The sequence below is a fragment of the Dasypus novemcinctus genome, chromosome 5 (genome assembly GCF_030445035.2).
Source record: "Dasypus novemcinctus isolate mDasNov1 chromosome 5, mDasNov1.1.hap2, whole genome shotgun sequence".
In the NCBI taxonomy this organism is placed as follows: domain Eukaryota; kingdom Metazoa; phylum Chordata; class Mammalia; order Cingulata; family Dasypodidae; genus Dasypus; species Dasypus novemcinctus.
Window position 1 is genome coordinate 114,294,698 of NC_080677.1, and position 15,638 is coordinate 114,310,335.

Below are 15,638 nucleotides of genomic sequence, written 5' to 3' on the forward strand. Positions count from 1 at the left end.
TCCACCAAAACAACTACTGAATTTGGAGGAACCATGTAAATCAACAAACTCCAGAGTCCAGGGGAACACTGTGCAGCATCCAGGGAAAATGGGAAGAGGGTGGTAAATTGTGATAAATACTGGTGAGTTTCACCCTCCCTGCAGTGGCCAACATCCTCTGTGGAAGAAAGTTCAGCATTTCCTCAGAAAGTTAAGTATAGAACTACAATAAGACCAAGCAATCCCAACAGAACTGAAAGCAGGGACTGAAACAGATATTGCACACCGATGTTCATAAGAGCATTATTCACAATTGCCGAAAGGTAGGTGGTTGAATAAAATGTGGCAGATACATTCACTGGAATATTATTCGGCCATAAAAAGAATGAAGTTCTAATACATACGAAAACATGGATGAACCTTGAAGATATCATGTTGGATGTAATAAGCCAAACACAAAAGGACAAATATTGTATGATCTCACTGATATGAAATAATTAGACGAAGCAAATTCACTGAGTCTGAAACTAGGACAAAGGTTACTGGAGGCCAGGGTGGGGGTAAAGGATGGGGAATTAATGCTTAAAGTATACAGTTTCTATTTGGGTTGATGGAAAAGTTTTGGCAATGGATGGTGGTTTTGGTAGCAGAACACTGATTATAAGTAACAGCACTTAAGTATTTGAATGTGCTTAAGGGAAAAATTTTAGGTTATATATATACGTTATTATAATCTAAAAAATCAAAGAGCATAGGACTTATTATATAACATAAACAGTGAACTCTATTGTAAATGATGGAATAAAGTTAACAGTACAATTAAAATATGTCCTTTCATGAATTATAACAAATGTACCACATAAATGCAAGGTATATTGATAATAGGGTGGTATATGGGAACTCTTATTTTATGCATGATTTTTCTGTAAACTACACCTTTTTTTTAAAAAAAAAGTATGGAACAACTATTATGCAGGTTTGAGAGAACATTTATCAATTTAAGCAAGAGATCATTAAAGAAGACTTTGCAGAAGAACAAAACCACATAATAAGCAAACTAGATTCTCTGAAGAATATATGAGAGAGCAAAGGAAATAGCAGAGAGGTCTCAGGGAACTAAACATCAGGGGAACAAAATAGGGTAACTTGTCACGACAATACTTAGTCTCAGAAGCCTATCTATTCTGAGACAGAATATTCTGTACAGAGAGAAGGCAGTGGTTCTCAGACTCCACTGTGCAGGAGAATCATCGGGAGGGGTTGTTAAAACAGATTTCTGGATACGAGACCTAGAATTTCTGATTCATGGGTGCGGGGCAGGGCCTGAGACTATGCATTTCTAACAAGTTCCAAGTGACACCACTGACATGGAACCACACTTTGAGAACAACTGGACCAAAGAAAGGAAAAAACTTATTTTTAACAAGGAAAATCTCATACTTAGCATAAATAAATATAACAATTGACAGGCATAGCTGACTCAAAATAATAAATCTAATGGTAAGAGAGGGATGAAAAACATCAAATTTAGGGTAGTAGTTTTCTTTGAAAATGAGGGAAGACTAATGGGATCATGGTAAGGTACATGGAAGCCTTCAACTATACATGAAATAATTTCTTAAAAAAGCAAACAGGGGAGCGGACTTGGCCCAGTGGTTAGGGCATCCACCTACCACATGGGAGGTCCGTGGTTCAAACCCCGGGCCTCGACCCGTGTGGAGCTGGCCCATGCGCAGTGCTGATGCACGCAAGGAGTGCCGTGCCACGCAGGGGTGTCCCCCACGTAGGGGAACCCCACGCACAAGGAGTGCGCCCTGTAAGGAGAGCTGCCCAGCAGGAAAGAAAAGTGCAGCCTGCCCAGGAATGGCGCCGCACACATGGAGAGCTGACAGAACAAGATGATGCAACAAAAAGAAACACAGATTCCCGGTGCCACTGATAAGGACAGAAGTGGTCACAGAAGAACACACAGTGAATAGACACAGAGAGCAGACAACTAGGCGGCAGGGGAGGGGAGAGAAATAAATTTTAAAAATAAATCTTTCAAAAAAAAAAAAAAGCAAACAAACCAAAAAGATCTGAAACAAAATGTAAGGTGTGATTGAGTGGAGGATACATGGGTGTATATTAAATGTTTTCAAGTTTTCACTATATGCTTTAGATGTATACATACACACATAAATATGCATAGATATATGTGTATATATAATTTATATATATAAATACAATTTTTTAAAATTTAGAGACAAAAGGAAAACGATGGCCTCCTGGATCCAGGTCTCTCCACATATTCTTCCTTAAAAAATATAAGGTCAACAGGAGTGCAAATAAAAGCACACATGACCTATGTCTTAAGCATTACTAGGGAGACGGAATGCTACAAACTTCAATTTACCTGTTATTAGAGAAGTAAATACCAAATTCCAGCAGATGCCCTTGGAGCTTGCACTGCTGTAGGAAGCTTGTAGGTATGGAGACCAGGGTGAGGGAGTATTAGGAGATTGTGTGGAAAAAGGGAACGGGAACAAAAGAATTAAACAGTTCACACAAAACCACGCCTGAAAGAGAAAGTTAGCAAGAACTGCTAAAATATTGAACAAATCAGGACTTGGCAATTCCCAGGACTGGCTACAGGGAAGGGACTTTTAAGAAAACAAGACTGTAGCTGGCAGCCTCAGAGAAGCACTGCTTCTGGGAGAAAAGGAATAGAGGAGGAGGCACTCCTAGGGGACATAGTGAAGGAAAAGAAAGAATTAGAAGGGAATGTTAAGGATCCTGCCAAAACAAAAGAGAATCAGAAGATAACTAACATCACCTCCCCCCACCAAAGATGTGTTATCCGTGAAAGAAACTGTATTTCTTTACACTGAGAGACAAGGACATTCAAATTAGGGCCCTCATGCATGAAACAGGTAGGAATAAAAAGTGAGACCAACTCCATACAAAGTTATCTTAAGAAGAAAATTAAAATAAAGATTTCAGCTGATGAAAACGTGTCTCCCCCAAAAAAGGCAACTACACAGCAGAAAAAAACTGAAACAACACTCCAAAAAAATTCAAATACTATTAAAGAAGTATTTGGAAATTTGGAAATACACGCACACATATACAGGTATATATTTATATGTACATATTCATATAAACAGACATATATAGAAAAAGAAATTCTAAAACTAATAACAGAAAAGGAGCAACAACAAAAAAGAATAAATGAAATGAGACTTTATCAAACTCAGGAAAGAACTTGAAGAAAAAAGCAAACTACCTCCTAAATGTAAAATAAATTACAAAATGCCTGAGAAAATAGATTCAAATGAAAATGTAATGAGGGGCATTAAAGAAGGCAGAAAAAGCAAACAAGAGAATAAAAATTAGAAACACCAGTAAAAAGGGTCAGAGAGAAAATGGTTGAAATAGAAAAGACAATAAAAATCCAACATACTAAAAATGGAGTGCCTCAGAATTAAAAACAGAATACTGAAAGCTATAATTTAAAAATAAATTTATAATTTATAAAAATTTTATAATTATAAAAAATTTATAATTTTAAAAATTCCATAAGTAAGAAAAAACAAATCTACATATTGAAAGGACCCACCAAGTACCTGAGAAAAGTGACCTAACAACTCCTAGCCTTGTCTTGGTTAATTATTCGAATTTTAAAGCAATGAAAAAACATGCAGAGCCTCCAGGGGAAAAAAGAACAAATAACTCATAAGGTTAAGAAAACTAGGATGTCATCAGGCTTTTTACAAGTCATGTAATACACGCAAGAGCACAGCAGCATTTTCAATAAACTCAAGCAAAGAAAGTACAAACAAGGACTTTTTTTTTAGCAAATTTTTTACTGTCTTTTTCTTTTTAAAGACAAATAGATCACACAAAATATTACATTAAAAAATATAAGAGATTCACATATACCCCACTTCCCACCCCCACCCCCCATTCCTCCCACATCAATGACCTCTTTTACCAGTACGGCACATTCACTGCATTTGATGAACACATTTTGGAGCACTGCTACACCGCATGGATTATAGTTCACATTGTAATTTACACTCTCCCCCAGTCCATTCAGTGAGTTAGGAAAACAAGAGAGTCTACAACTGCAAGCAGGAGAATCCCATCCATCAGCCATGTGGGATCTAAGCCTCCTCTCAATTTAGAGGTAGAGTGGACATCAAACCAAGGACTTTATAACCAACCAAGAAATCATGGAGCCTTTTTATGGAGTCTACTAGTAGGGCTCAGCAAACTATAGACCAGAGCTAAAATCTGGCCTCCTGTGTTAAAAATAAAATTTTATTGGGAACACAGCCATACCCATTTGTTTGCTTATTGTCTATCACTGCTTTCACACAGCAACAACAGAATTGAGTGGTTGCAACAGAAACCATATGGCCTGTGGAATCTAAAATATTTCCTATCTGGCTCTTTTTGGAAAAAGTTTGCCAATTTCTGTGCTTCATTCAACCAAAAGGTGACCAAGGAACTTCTTTCAAAAGGACTGAGAGAAAACACTTAATATAGTTAATTGTTAATTTAAAACTAAAATAAGAGTTGGGGAATGAATGGAAGAGTAGTATATAAACTCATATATTCTCACAAAATGGAAATAATACAACTAAAAACCTGGAGGAAAAGGAAAAAAGAAAGGAAAAAGGAGAATAAAATCACTTATTGTTGTATAGGTAATAAGTGGGAGTAAAGACACAAACTAAATCATAAAAGATTAAGTAAGAAAAAAAGGGAAGGGCACTATGAAAGGTAAAAACACAAAGGTACAACTAGAGCAAAAATAAAAACCTTCATTAATATCAAAATAATTTTTTAAAAGAGCAAAGTTACAACATATAAAGACATACACAGTAATTATAAAATTATATAAGAGTTGAAATATCCTTTTAGTCATATAATATATTGAATGGGTTTAACTTGCCTATTAAAAAAAGATTTTCAAATAGGCTCATAAAGCAAAACTCAACTCTTTGCTGCTGTGGTGACCTGAAGCTGTATGTACCCCAGAAAAACATATGCTTAAATTTAATCCATTCTCGTGGGTGTGAACCTATCGTAAGGACCTTTTTTTTTTTTTAAAAGATTTCTTTCCCCTGCCCCCTCATTGTCTGCTCTTTATGTACACTCACTGTGTTCTCCTGTTTCTGCTTGTCTTCTCTTTAGGTGGCACTGAGAACTGATCCTGGGACCTTCCAGGGTGGGAGCAAGATGCTCTGTCTCCTGCACCACCTCAGTTCCCTGGTCTGTTGCATCTCATATTGTCTCTCCTCTGTGTCTCTTTTTGTTGTGTCATCTTGCTGTGCCAGCTCTCTGCTTGGGCCAGCACTCCTGCATGGGCCAGCTCTCCTGCATGGGCCAGCTCTCCACTCGGACCAGCACTCAGCTCAGGCCAGCACTTCTGCACGGGCCAGCACTCTGCACATGCCAGAACTTCATGTGGGCCAGCTCGCCACACAAGCCAGCTTGCCTTCACCAGGAGGTCCCAGGAATCGAACCCTGGACCTCCCAAATGGTAGACAGGAACTCAATCACTTGAGCCACATCCACTTCCCAAGTAGAATCTTTTGATGAGGCTACTTTAGTTAAGGTGTGACCCACTTCAATCAGGATGGGTCTGAATTCTATTACTGGAGTCCTTTACAAGGGGAATTAAATTCAGACAGAGGGGGAAAAAAGCCGCAATAAGAAGAGGATGGACATTAAGGAACCCAGAAGAGAAGGAAGAGACCAGGAGATACTGCCATGTGCCTTGCCATGTGAAAGAGGAGCCAATGACTGCCAGAGTGAGTTCCAGAATGCCACAGGGGTGAAAGCACTGTCTTGATGATGCCTTGATTTGGACTGTTTTTTATCCTGAAAACCATAAGCTAATAAATTCACATTGTTTAAGCCTACCATTTCATAGTATTTGCTTGAGCAGCTTAGGAAACTAAAAAGCTGCATATAGAGACAAAATAATTAAGGATGTAGAAGATCTAAAACATTATCAATAAGTAGATCTTACGGATATATAATGGACACTGTACTCCAATAATGAATTAATTTTAGTGCATTTTAATTGCACTAGTAATTTTCACAAAGTAGAAATATAATAGATACTATGCTCACAATGAAATAAAAATAGAAATTAAAAGCAAAATAAAAACAAAAGAAGCCCTTTCCCTTCACATTTTCTGAAAACCTTTTATTAAAAAACTCCGGTATGAAAGAGGAAACACAAAAAGAAATAACAGAATTTTTGAATAATAAAATGAAAATGCTATGTATCAGAATCTATGAGATACATTGAAAGTAGTGATCAGAGAAAAATTCATTGCTGTAAATGCCAATAACAATAAAAATGAAAGATATTAAATATAGGTAGTAAATTCACAACTCAAACAACTGGAAAAACAGTAACAGAATAAGCCAAAATAAAGCATAAAAAAGGAAATAATAAAGTTTGTAAAAGCAGAAAACAGGGAAACGGACTTGGCCCAGTGGTTAGGGCATCCATCTACCACCTGGGAGGTTTGCGGTTCAAACCCCGGGCCTCCTTGACCCGTGTGCAGCTGGCCCATGCGCAGTGCTGATGCGTGCAAGGAGTGCCCTGCCACGCAGAGGCGTTCCCCGTGTAGGGGAGCCCCATGCGCAAGGAGTGCCCCCTGTAAGGAGAGCCGCCCAGCGCGAAAGAAAGTGCAGCCTGCCCAAGAACGGTGCCGCACACACGGAGATCTGACACAAGATGACGCAACCAAAAGAAACACAGATTCCAGTGCCGCTAACGACAACAGAAGTGGACAAAGAAACAAGATGCAGCAAATAGACACAGAAAAACAGACAACCGGGGTGGGGGGGGGGAGAGAAATGAATAAATAAAAAAATAATAATAATAAAAGAAAACAGTGAGATAGAGAACAGAAAAGCACTAGATAAAATTACTAAATAAAATCCTGGCTCTGAAAAAAAAAATTGACAAACAGCTGACCATTAGTTAATTTAATCAAAGATAAAAGAAAGCAGAAATATACAAAATAAGAAATGACAAAGGTGAAATAATTATTGCTGTAGCAGAATTTCATTTTTAATCCTGAGAATTCTTTGCAGATCTTTATGCAAACCTAGATGAAATGAATAATTTCCAAGCAAAATTTCCAAGCAAAATATAGTCTATCAGTAGAGACAGAAATCTTAAATAGGCCATATTCCACAGGGAAAAAAAAAAAGTAGTGAGAAAGTTATCAAAGAACTATGCCAGCAGGACAATACCTACACACCAAGAAGCTTGTCCTATCATGAGCGTCTTAAGCACAGCATCCTTACCTTATACATCCTGTGTCCCTTGCACCCAGCATCCCACCTGGCACATACTGGGCACTCATTAACAATGGATAAATGCAAAAAAGAAGGCCTGAGGGACATACGAAGCTACAGTGGCAATGAGTGACTGGAAGGAAGGTCCCTGATAACTACCGGATTTATTCCATTCTAAGCAGAACATCTGGTGAATTATTTTGTTGACAGAACACTGAAAGGAAAGGAAATGATAAGGGAACCATCACACTGGACTTGTTTTTTTATTCATGTGACAAAAACTCTTAGAAGTAATGACCCCATCAGGACGCATAAAGGAAAGGAAACTTTGACATGGTCAGACACATGCTCTTAAGTTATTTTAAAGTATTTAAACATACTTGAAAATATGCAGAGAAAAGAGGAGATTCTAAAGGGAATATGTACATGAGTGAGGTATGATAGATTCTGAAATATGAAATGCTGATCATACCATTACCAAAAAGATCCAGGGAGAAAGATGAAAAAGGAATATTTAAACGAGCTAATGGTTAATTTAATGTAATAAAGAATAATGCAAACCTATCAGAAAATGCTAAAAAAGCAAAATAAGGGAGCCAGAATAACAAGGAAGGGACAGTTCATTATTTGTTATAATCGTATACTGTTGACCAGTAAAACAAAGAAAGGAGAATCACCTCATTTTCCTTGTTTTTTTCCCTCTAGTCTTCTTGCAGGGATAATCTCCTTTAGAATATTTTCATGACAGTTCCTCTTGGGACAAAGGGAAAAGGAAGGCAAGTGCCGGCCTATTTATAAACATCAAGTACTTTCATGAAGAAAGCAAGAACAGTAAGCCTGTGCAGATCAATCCAAAGCAGTCACAAATACATCTGAATTCCAAATATTAGAACTGTGCCAATAACAACTGTGTAAGGTCCTGGGTGGAAAAAAGCCAATGGCAGATAAGTGTACACCCTTAAGAGGGGCTTTGGGGAAATGGCCTGGGGGAGATAGCTTTTTCAGGCAGAGGCCAACGAGACAGACTGCTGCTGTTTGTCACATCCTGTCTTTTCAGCTGATGTTCTGAAGCATCACTAGAACAAGTCACTGAAAATACAGACACCGAGTAGGCAGATCATGGTCCAGGAGGTGTCACTTCAAGGACACTTTTGACTGCTCCATTCATACCCAAAGAAAATACACAGACCCTAAGGGGATATACCTTGGGACCAAAAGTAGGAAAAGGCTACATAGGAAAGACAGGCATTCTTTTCTGCCCTTATTCACCACTACACCCACTAAGTGTGGTGCTTTTCCTTTTTCAGTGCTTGGTGTGAAGAGTGCTCAGTTTTGCTGACCCATCCTGATGGAATGGGGGACTTAGGATCTGCTTCAAAATCCTCTAGCTGACTCAAAAGCCATTTGTAATACTTCCATAGCAAAGGCAGAGAATACAACATTAGGAAGTAAAAAGGCATCATTTTCCTCATGAGTCAAGATGGCAAGAAAGATGTTCAGTATATCATCAGGCTGGGAACTGAAGAGTATTCCAAAATAAAAATACAAAAAGATGTCAAAAAAGGCATGACAATAAATTAAGAACTATCTTTGTAATGATAGGATAGTTTATACCAAAAGAGCTATATCCTAAGCAAGACCTATCAGATCCTGCTTAAAAAGAGAAGAGCATTTATTGGACTTACCCCACTCAGCTAACATGGAATTGAAGAATGTCAACCACCACACTATGGAGCCTAGAGTGCCTACAACTGAAAGCAGGAGGATTGCATCCAGTACCCATGTGGAATCTAAGCCCCCTCTTGACATAGAAGTGCAATGGACACAACCAATTCAATGTCCACAGAGAAAATGTGGCATTGGTGTGGGAAAAGTGGCCATGGTGGCTGCTGGGTGCGGGGAATGGGAAGAAGAGATGAGATGTGGAGGTGTTTTCGGGACTTGGAGTTGTCCTGGGTGGTGCTTCACGGACAATTACGGGACATTGTAGATCCCCCCAGGGCCCACTGGATGGAACGTGGGAGAGTATGGGCTATGATGTGGACCACTGACCATAAGGTGCAGCGATCCCCAGAGATGTACTTACCAAATGCAATGAATGTGTCATGATGATGGGAGAGAGTGTTGCTGTGGGGGGAGTGGGGGGTGGGGCGGTGGGGTTGAATGGGACTTCATATTTTTTGAATGTAATATTTTTTAAAAAATGAATAAAAAAAAAATTAAAAAAAAAAAAAAGAGAAGAGCCTCTCCTTAAACTGTATCTAAGTTATTCGCCAAAGAAGGGTGAGCAAAAATAATAATTTATTAGAAGCTAATGAATGCAGCAGTCCATAAAATACTTAAAAAGCAAATTAAGGTAAAGTTGTATCTATGCTACAAGTCTACATAGCTTAAATGTTTACTGTGATATAACTGGTAATTGGTGATTTTGTTTCATTTAAAAAGCAAAACACAAAAATCTTAACTATGGGATTTATATGACATACCACTCCTATGTTCTAAGTTACGGTCTTTCATAGTCTATCACAATTTGTCTTTGTGACAGTTTGATTTGGTGAATCCCAAAAATAGATTATATTTTTGAACTAAGCCATAGCTGTGGGTGTGAGACCCTTTGATTGCCTTGGATTCTGTTAAAAGACCTTTATTAGACTATCTAATTAAATTGTTTTTGATTGAACTATGTCAGTGAGGTTTGACACAGGTTGGATCGCCACCTTTTTGCTGGGTCTTATTTAAATGGAGACACAGAGAGAAAGAGGAGACAGAGAAAGGAAGCTGCCTTTCTGATCCTGCCATGTGACAGAGAGGACTGCAGGAAAATGGAGAAACCCTGAGACGCTGAGAGAGGTCTTAGAGTCTGGAACCAGCAGAGATGCACGGAAAGATGCCCCCGAGGTGCTGGGCCCACAGACCAGCTCAAGGCTGAGGAGATGAGCCCTGCCAAATGCCTGATTGCCATGTGACAGGACACCAGGATCATCAGTAGCTGCATTTGGTGAGAAGGCATCTCTGATGGTGCCCCAATTTGGACATTTCACAGCCTCAGAACTGTAAACTTTTATCCTAAATAAAATTCCCATTAATAAAAACTAACAGGGGGGTGTGGGGTATATGGGAACCTCTTATATTTTTTAAAGTAACATTTTTTGTGATCTATGTATCTTCAAAAAAATACAATTAAAAAAATGATGGAGGTGGGGAGTAGTGTATATGGGAACCTCTTATGTTTTTTAATGTAATGTTTTGTGTGCTCTATTAACTTTTAAAAAAAGATAATAAAAATTTTAAATTAAATTAAAAATAAATAAATAAAACCTAACCCATTTTTGGTATTTTGTATTGGCAGCCCTGTGGCAAACTAAGACAACCTCCTTCAGTTCCAGAGAGCTATTTTAACTGATGTTTTATCATTCATCCTTCTTCCATCTCACGCTGAAGAAGGATATATAATTTTAGGTGGCCTAAGTAGATCAAGAGGGATTGCAAGGCCCCACAGAGCTTGAGAGGCACTCTTCAAATGGGCAGGAAACAAGTTCCAGCAATCTGGTCTCAAGTGAAGCAAAAAAAGGCCCATGTAACACAGAAATGACAGAATGAAAGACTTGGAAAATGGCTTTCTATTTCTCCATCCTGCCAAGACCCATGGGTACAGCCCTGAGGGCAACTGCTTTACCAACTAAATCTCAGTAGTTATGAGGGAATTTGATACTAATAAGAGTTACAAGTACAGAAGTTTGTGGACACTTGTTTTCTTTACTGCCAATTAAAGGTTATCTCTGTAATAACCTAATTCCCACCTGCAGTCCCATATGCTTACTAAGCGGGTGTGAAATGGGTGGAATTACTGCTGCAGGGTGAGACTGGAGCACAGATTGTGGCTTCATGGGACAGGCATCAACTCAGCTAGCCCATTGTTGATGTGTCCTCCATGGCTACTGCACTTATAGATTCCAGAAGTTTGCAAATCGTGGTTTTGCAATGCCTTCCATTTCATCTCTTTACTTTTGCCTCCATACACTGAGAGCACATGGAGTGCATCGCTATGGATTCTCCAAGAATAATGCTATGAACATTTCAGTTAATAATGACACAGTAGTCAGAGCAACCAATCACAATACAGATGTGACACTTACAATGCTATATATAAGTAAAATCTAATCATTTTATGTATTGCTAATTTAACAATAGCACACAATTTATATTTTTTGTTTGCTTATCCCTTAATAGTGAAAAAGGAGGGAGCTCTAGTATGGTAGTCATGTGAAAAAGACTACAAGCTTAGTATGAGCTAACAAAGCTATGTGGCTTGTTTAAAAACCAGTGTCATTTTATGTTGAATTTTAAGAGCAGTATATCATCGGATGTAGCTCAGTGGTTGAGTGCACAAGGCCCCGGGTTCCATCCCCGGTACAGTACCTCCTAAAAAAAAAAGCAGTATATCATCAAAACCAAAGGACATAATCCAACAACTAACTGCATTCATGGGAAATGATCATACAAGCAACTGCAGCTGGTCTTGGTGAGATACCATGAAGAGTCTGTAGCAGTTTGATATGGTTATGAATTCCAAAAATAGATACTGGATTATGTTTGTAATCTGATCTGTACCTGGGCCTGACTGAGTTATGATTAGGGGTTTAATTGGTCCATGTCATTAGGGCATTGCTGATGCACGCAAGGAGTGCCATGCCACGCAGGGGTGTCCTCTGTATAGGGGAGCCCCACACGCAAAGAGGGACCCCCGTAAGGAGAACCATTCAGCGCGAAAGAAAGTGCAGCCTGCCTAAGAATGACGCCACCCACACGGAGAGCTGATACAACAAGATGACGCAATAAAAAGAAACACAGATTCCCATGCCACTGACAACAACAGAAGCGGACAAAGAAGACACAGCAAATAGACACAGAGAACAGACAATGGGGGGGGGGGGGGGGAAGGGGAGAGAAACAAATAAATAAATAAATCTTTTTTGAAAAAAAAGAAAATAGCCTTATTCTACATTGCCCTAGAGGGCAAAAATTTTAAAGAAGTTTCTACTAATAGCTTTCTAAAAAGCAAACATTGGGAAATGGATGTGGCTCAACCAAATGGGCTCCTGCCTACCATATAGGAGGTCCAGGGTTTGATGCCCAGGGCCTCCTGATGAGAGCAAGCTGGCCTACAAGGGCATGTGGCCCTGCACAGGAGTGCCATCCTGTGTGGGAATGCCACTCAGTGCAGGAAAGCCACCCTGAGCAGGAGTACCGGCCGATGTGGAGAGCTGGTGCAGCAAGATTACGCAACAAGAGACACAGAAGAGAGAAAAGAAGAAGACACAGCAGAACAGGGAGCCGAGGCAGTACAAGAGTAATAGCCTCTCTTCTGCTCCAGAAGGTTCCAGGATCAGTTCCCGGAGCCACCTCATGAGAGAATACAAGCAGACACAGAAGAACACACAGAGAATGTACACAGAGAGCAGACAACGGGGGGGCGGGGGAATGAATAAAAAATAAATCTTTAAAAAAAAAGCAAACATTGCCAACTCTGACAGGCAATGAACTCCACATGACTGGAGGCAATCAATCAATCCAGAGAATGAGTACTGATAACTCAACAGTGATGGGCTGGATGATCTTTAACTTTCCCTCCAATGCTGAAACTCTTATCATTTTCTTGACCCTCAAACCTACTTGTTATTTTTAGGATTAAAACATATATACTGAGTTTTAACCCACCATCAAGAAAAATAAGTGACCTAACCATTGCGATATTCAGGTTGCGGATAACTGTTATCTCCATTTAGGAAATGGAAAAACAGTTACCTCTGCTCTGTTAACACACCACACAGTGACCCGACCTTTGCTTGAACATATTTTATAGGTAAGGTTAAGGAATGTTTTGCTGCAAATTACACATTCTTACCTTTGTCTCTTGGCCCTGTACTACACACAAAGTTTTCCAGTCACATTTTAACCTCGCATGTGACACTTAGTTCCTGAATACATAAAGAACAAACCCACAGGCTTAACCCCAAAGAATCAAGTTCTGTGTTTTCTTTCATTTTAAGTTGCTGAAATTAAATTTCACAATTTCAAGCATACATTGTCTATTACACTTATAAAATGTATGGGAAAAGGTATCTGGAAAGCATACAGTAAAACTTACTCAGTCATATTCCAGAGAACTGAAATTCTAATTTTAAGTTTCGAATTTCGGATAAAACAGTCATAGGAGTAACTGTGACTGATTTTTGACTGCTTCGACCCTCACTGATACTAAGATTAAAGTGATTTTTGCACTGGTGGCACTTTAGGTCAGAAATGACTCAGGTACTCAGTTAGGCAAGTATTTGACAAATACAACAACTACTAAATTTATTGAGTATTTATAATCTGCCAGCCACTGCCTAAACCAAAGGCTCTTCTATCAGCTTAATTAAGCCTCCCTTAGGAAATAAACACTATATTATTATTATCTCAATTTCACAGATAAGGAAATTGAGATGACTTTAAACAGTCTGAGCAAGGATAAACAAGGAGCTAGAGCTAAAAGTCGTCTAGCTCTGAAGCCCATGGCTCTTACCCACTATGCTGCTCAACCTCTCCAGTTCAATAGGACTAAACACAAAGGCTGGGCTAAAAATCCCTGAGGTTGGCCACCCAACACTAGGAAGCAGACTGACAGGGGACACAGTGGCAGTGGCAGCTGGAGGAGTACAAGGTTGGTGTACAAATGGCACTGGGGCGGGCGCTGGCTCCCAGAGGCCACGGAGGCCAAGGTGAAGGGCTGGGAGCAAGCAGCCATGCAGAGCCCATGGTCAGCCTTGCCTTTGCACAATCAGTAAATACCCATATGTAGAAGAAATACATCGATTCAGAGGTTATTCTTAAAGCAGTTTACTCTTTAGCCACAAATTATTTTATACTGCCCAAAATTAAAAATTCCAGAACTACTTGAACTCACTCTTGAATCATGAAGCACAGTCATTAAACCATCATAAGTTCATAGGGAATTGAATTAAAAATGGGAGGGGCCTTCAAAGCATATTTCCTCTCATCAGCTATGCCCCACTTCACCTGGAGAGCCAAAGACATTTGAGAGCATGTAGTGGTGAGAGCAGCCACCTCGGGGTAGGAGACCTGAGTCTGAGATCTGGCAGAGCCCTTTATCAGCAGTATGTCTAGTAGTTCCTGGGACACAACATCCAAGCCACCAAATGCCCCTGAGGGCCAGTATCCTCATCTATAAACTGAGGATAAGAATCTTTTGCCTATTCACATGGTTGTGATGAGTTCAAAGCAGTCAAACACATACACATCTGCCTGCTGCCTCACAGCACCTGCAATGCCTGCACTTCCCAGCAAGAGGCAAGGACAGGGGGGGAAGGGGGCAATAGAAAAACACATTAGGTCGGTTTTCCTCTTTATTATTTCAGTTCCCAAATAAGACTGCAAAACAAGTCTTTTCTACAAGTACAGTCAGATGTTAGAGGTAGAAAGGCGGGAATTGCTGCTTACCTGACTGCTAAATGCCTCTTTCTTGGCCAGACTCTGAGCTTGAGGGGGCCCTTGAGCTGGCGACAGCCTTGAGGGGCTTTTCTTGCTCTGTGGCAGCAGCGAGGACAGGAAGCCCACACGGGGAGACTGGGAGAGGGAAGTGCTCCTCTGGCTGCACACCATGGCTCTGCTCAAGAAGACAAACCAAGGTCGGAAGGCTGGAGGGGACCCAGAAGACCCAGAACACAAACTTTGTAGGCTAAATTCATGCACCCAGGCTTTCTAAGGTGGTGTTATCTTTGGTACTACTTGCTGTACCAAAGGGAGCTGGCAGCTTATCAGTACAATGATGGGGTCTGCGGCTCTCCTTACAGGGCTGCAGTAACACTCAGAGCTGCGCTGGTCAACAGCCATTGGCCTCATGAGCTGCTGGGCACCTGAAATGTGGGTAGTCCGAATCAAGATGTGCTCTAAGTATAAACTACACACCAGAATTCAAAGACTTATAGGGGGAAAAAAAAAAAGCAAAATATCTCAGTAAAATTTTCATATCTTTTTACATATTAAAATGTTTTACATAAATTAAGCTAAATCAAATATATTAGTAAAATTAACTTCGCCTTTTCTTGTCACTTTCTTTTAATGTGGTTACTCAAAAATGTAGAATTATGTATTTGGCCCACATTATATTCCTACAAGACTGGGTTGGCTTAGAAACTAGAGCAGTTTCATCTGGGTACAGTACTTGTCTAACTCGATGGCCTGGGTTTGCATCCGGGATCACCAATCACTAACTGTGACTTTTCTGTGCCTCTGTTTCTTCAACTGTCACTATTTTTACAATTATTATCTCCATGGGCCTCTGCTTT

At 39.7% G+C, this 15,638-nt stretch overlaps 1 protein-coding gene across 3 annotated transcripts in view; it reads right to left on the bottom strand.

The window, feature by feature from the left end:
• WDR91 (WD repeat domain 91) overlaps nt 1-15,638 on the bottom strand; it is a 39,081-nt gene that overhangs the window by 16,717 nt on the left and 6,726 nt on the right. For all 3 annotated transcript variants that reach the window (XM_058297410.2, XM_058297412.2, XM_058297413.2), the window contains exon 6: nt 14,791-14,956. In XM_058297410.2, the coding sequence (XP_058153393.1) occupies nt 14,791-14,956 (166 nt within the window). The remainder of the gene's footprint in view (nt 1-14,790; nt 14,957-15,638) is intronic.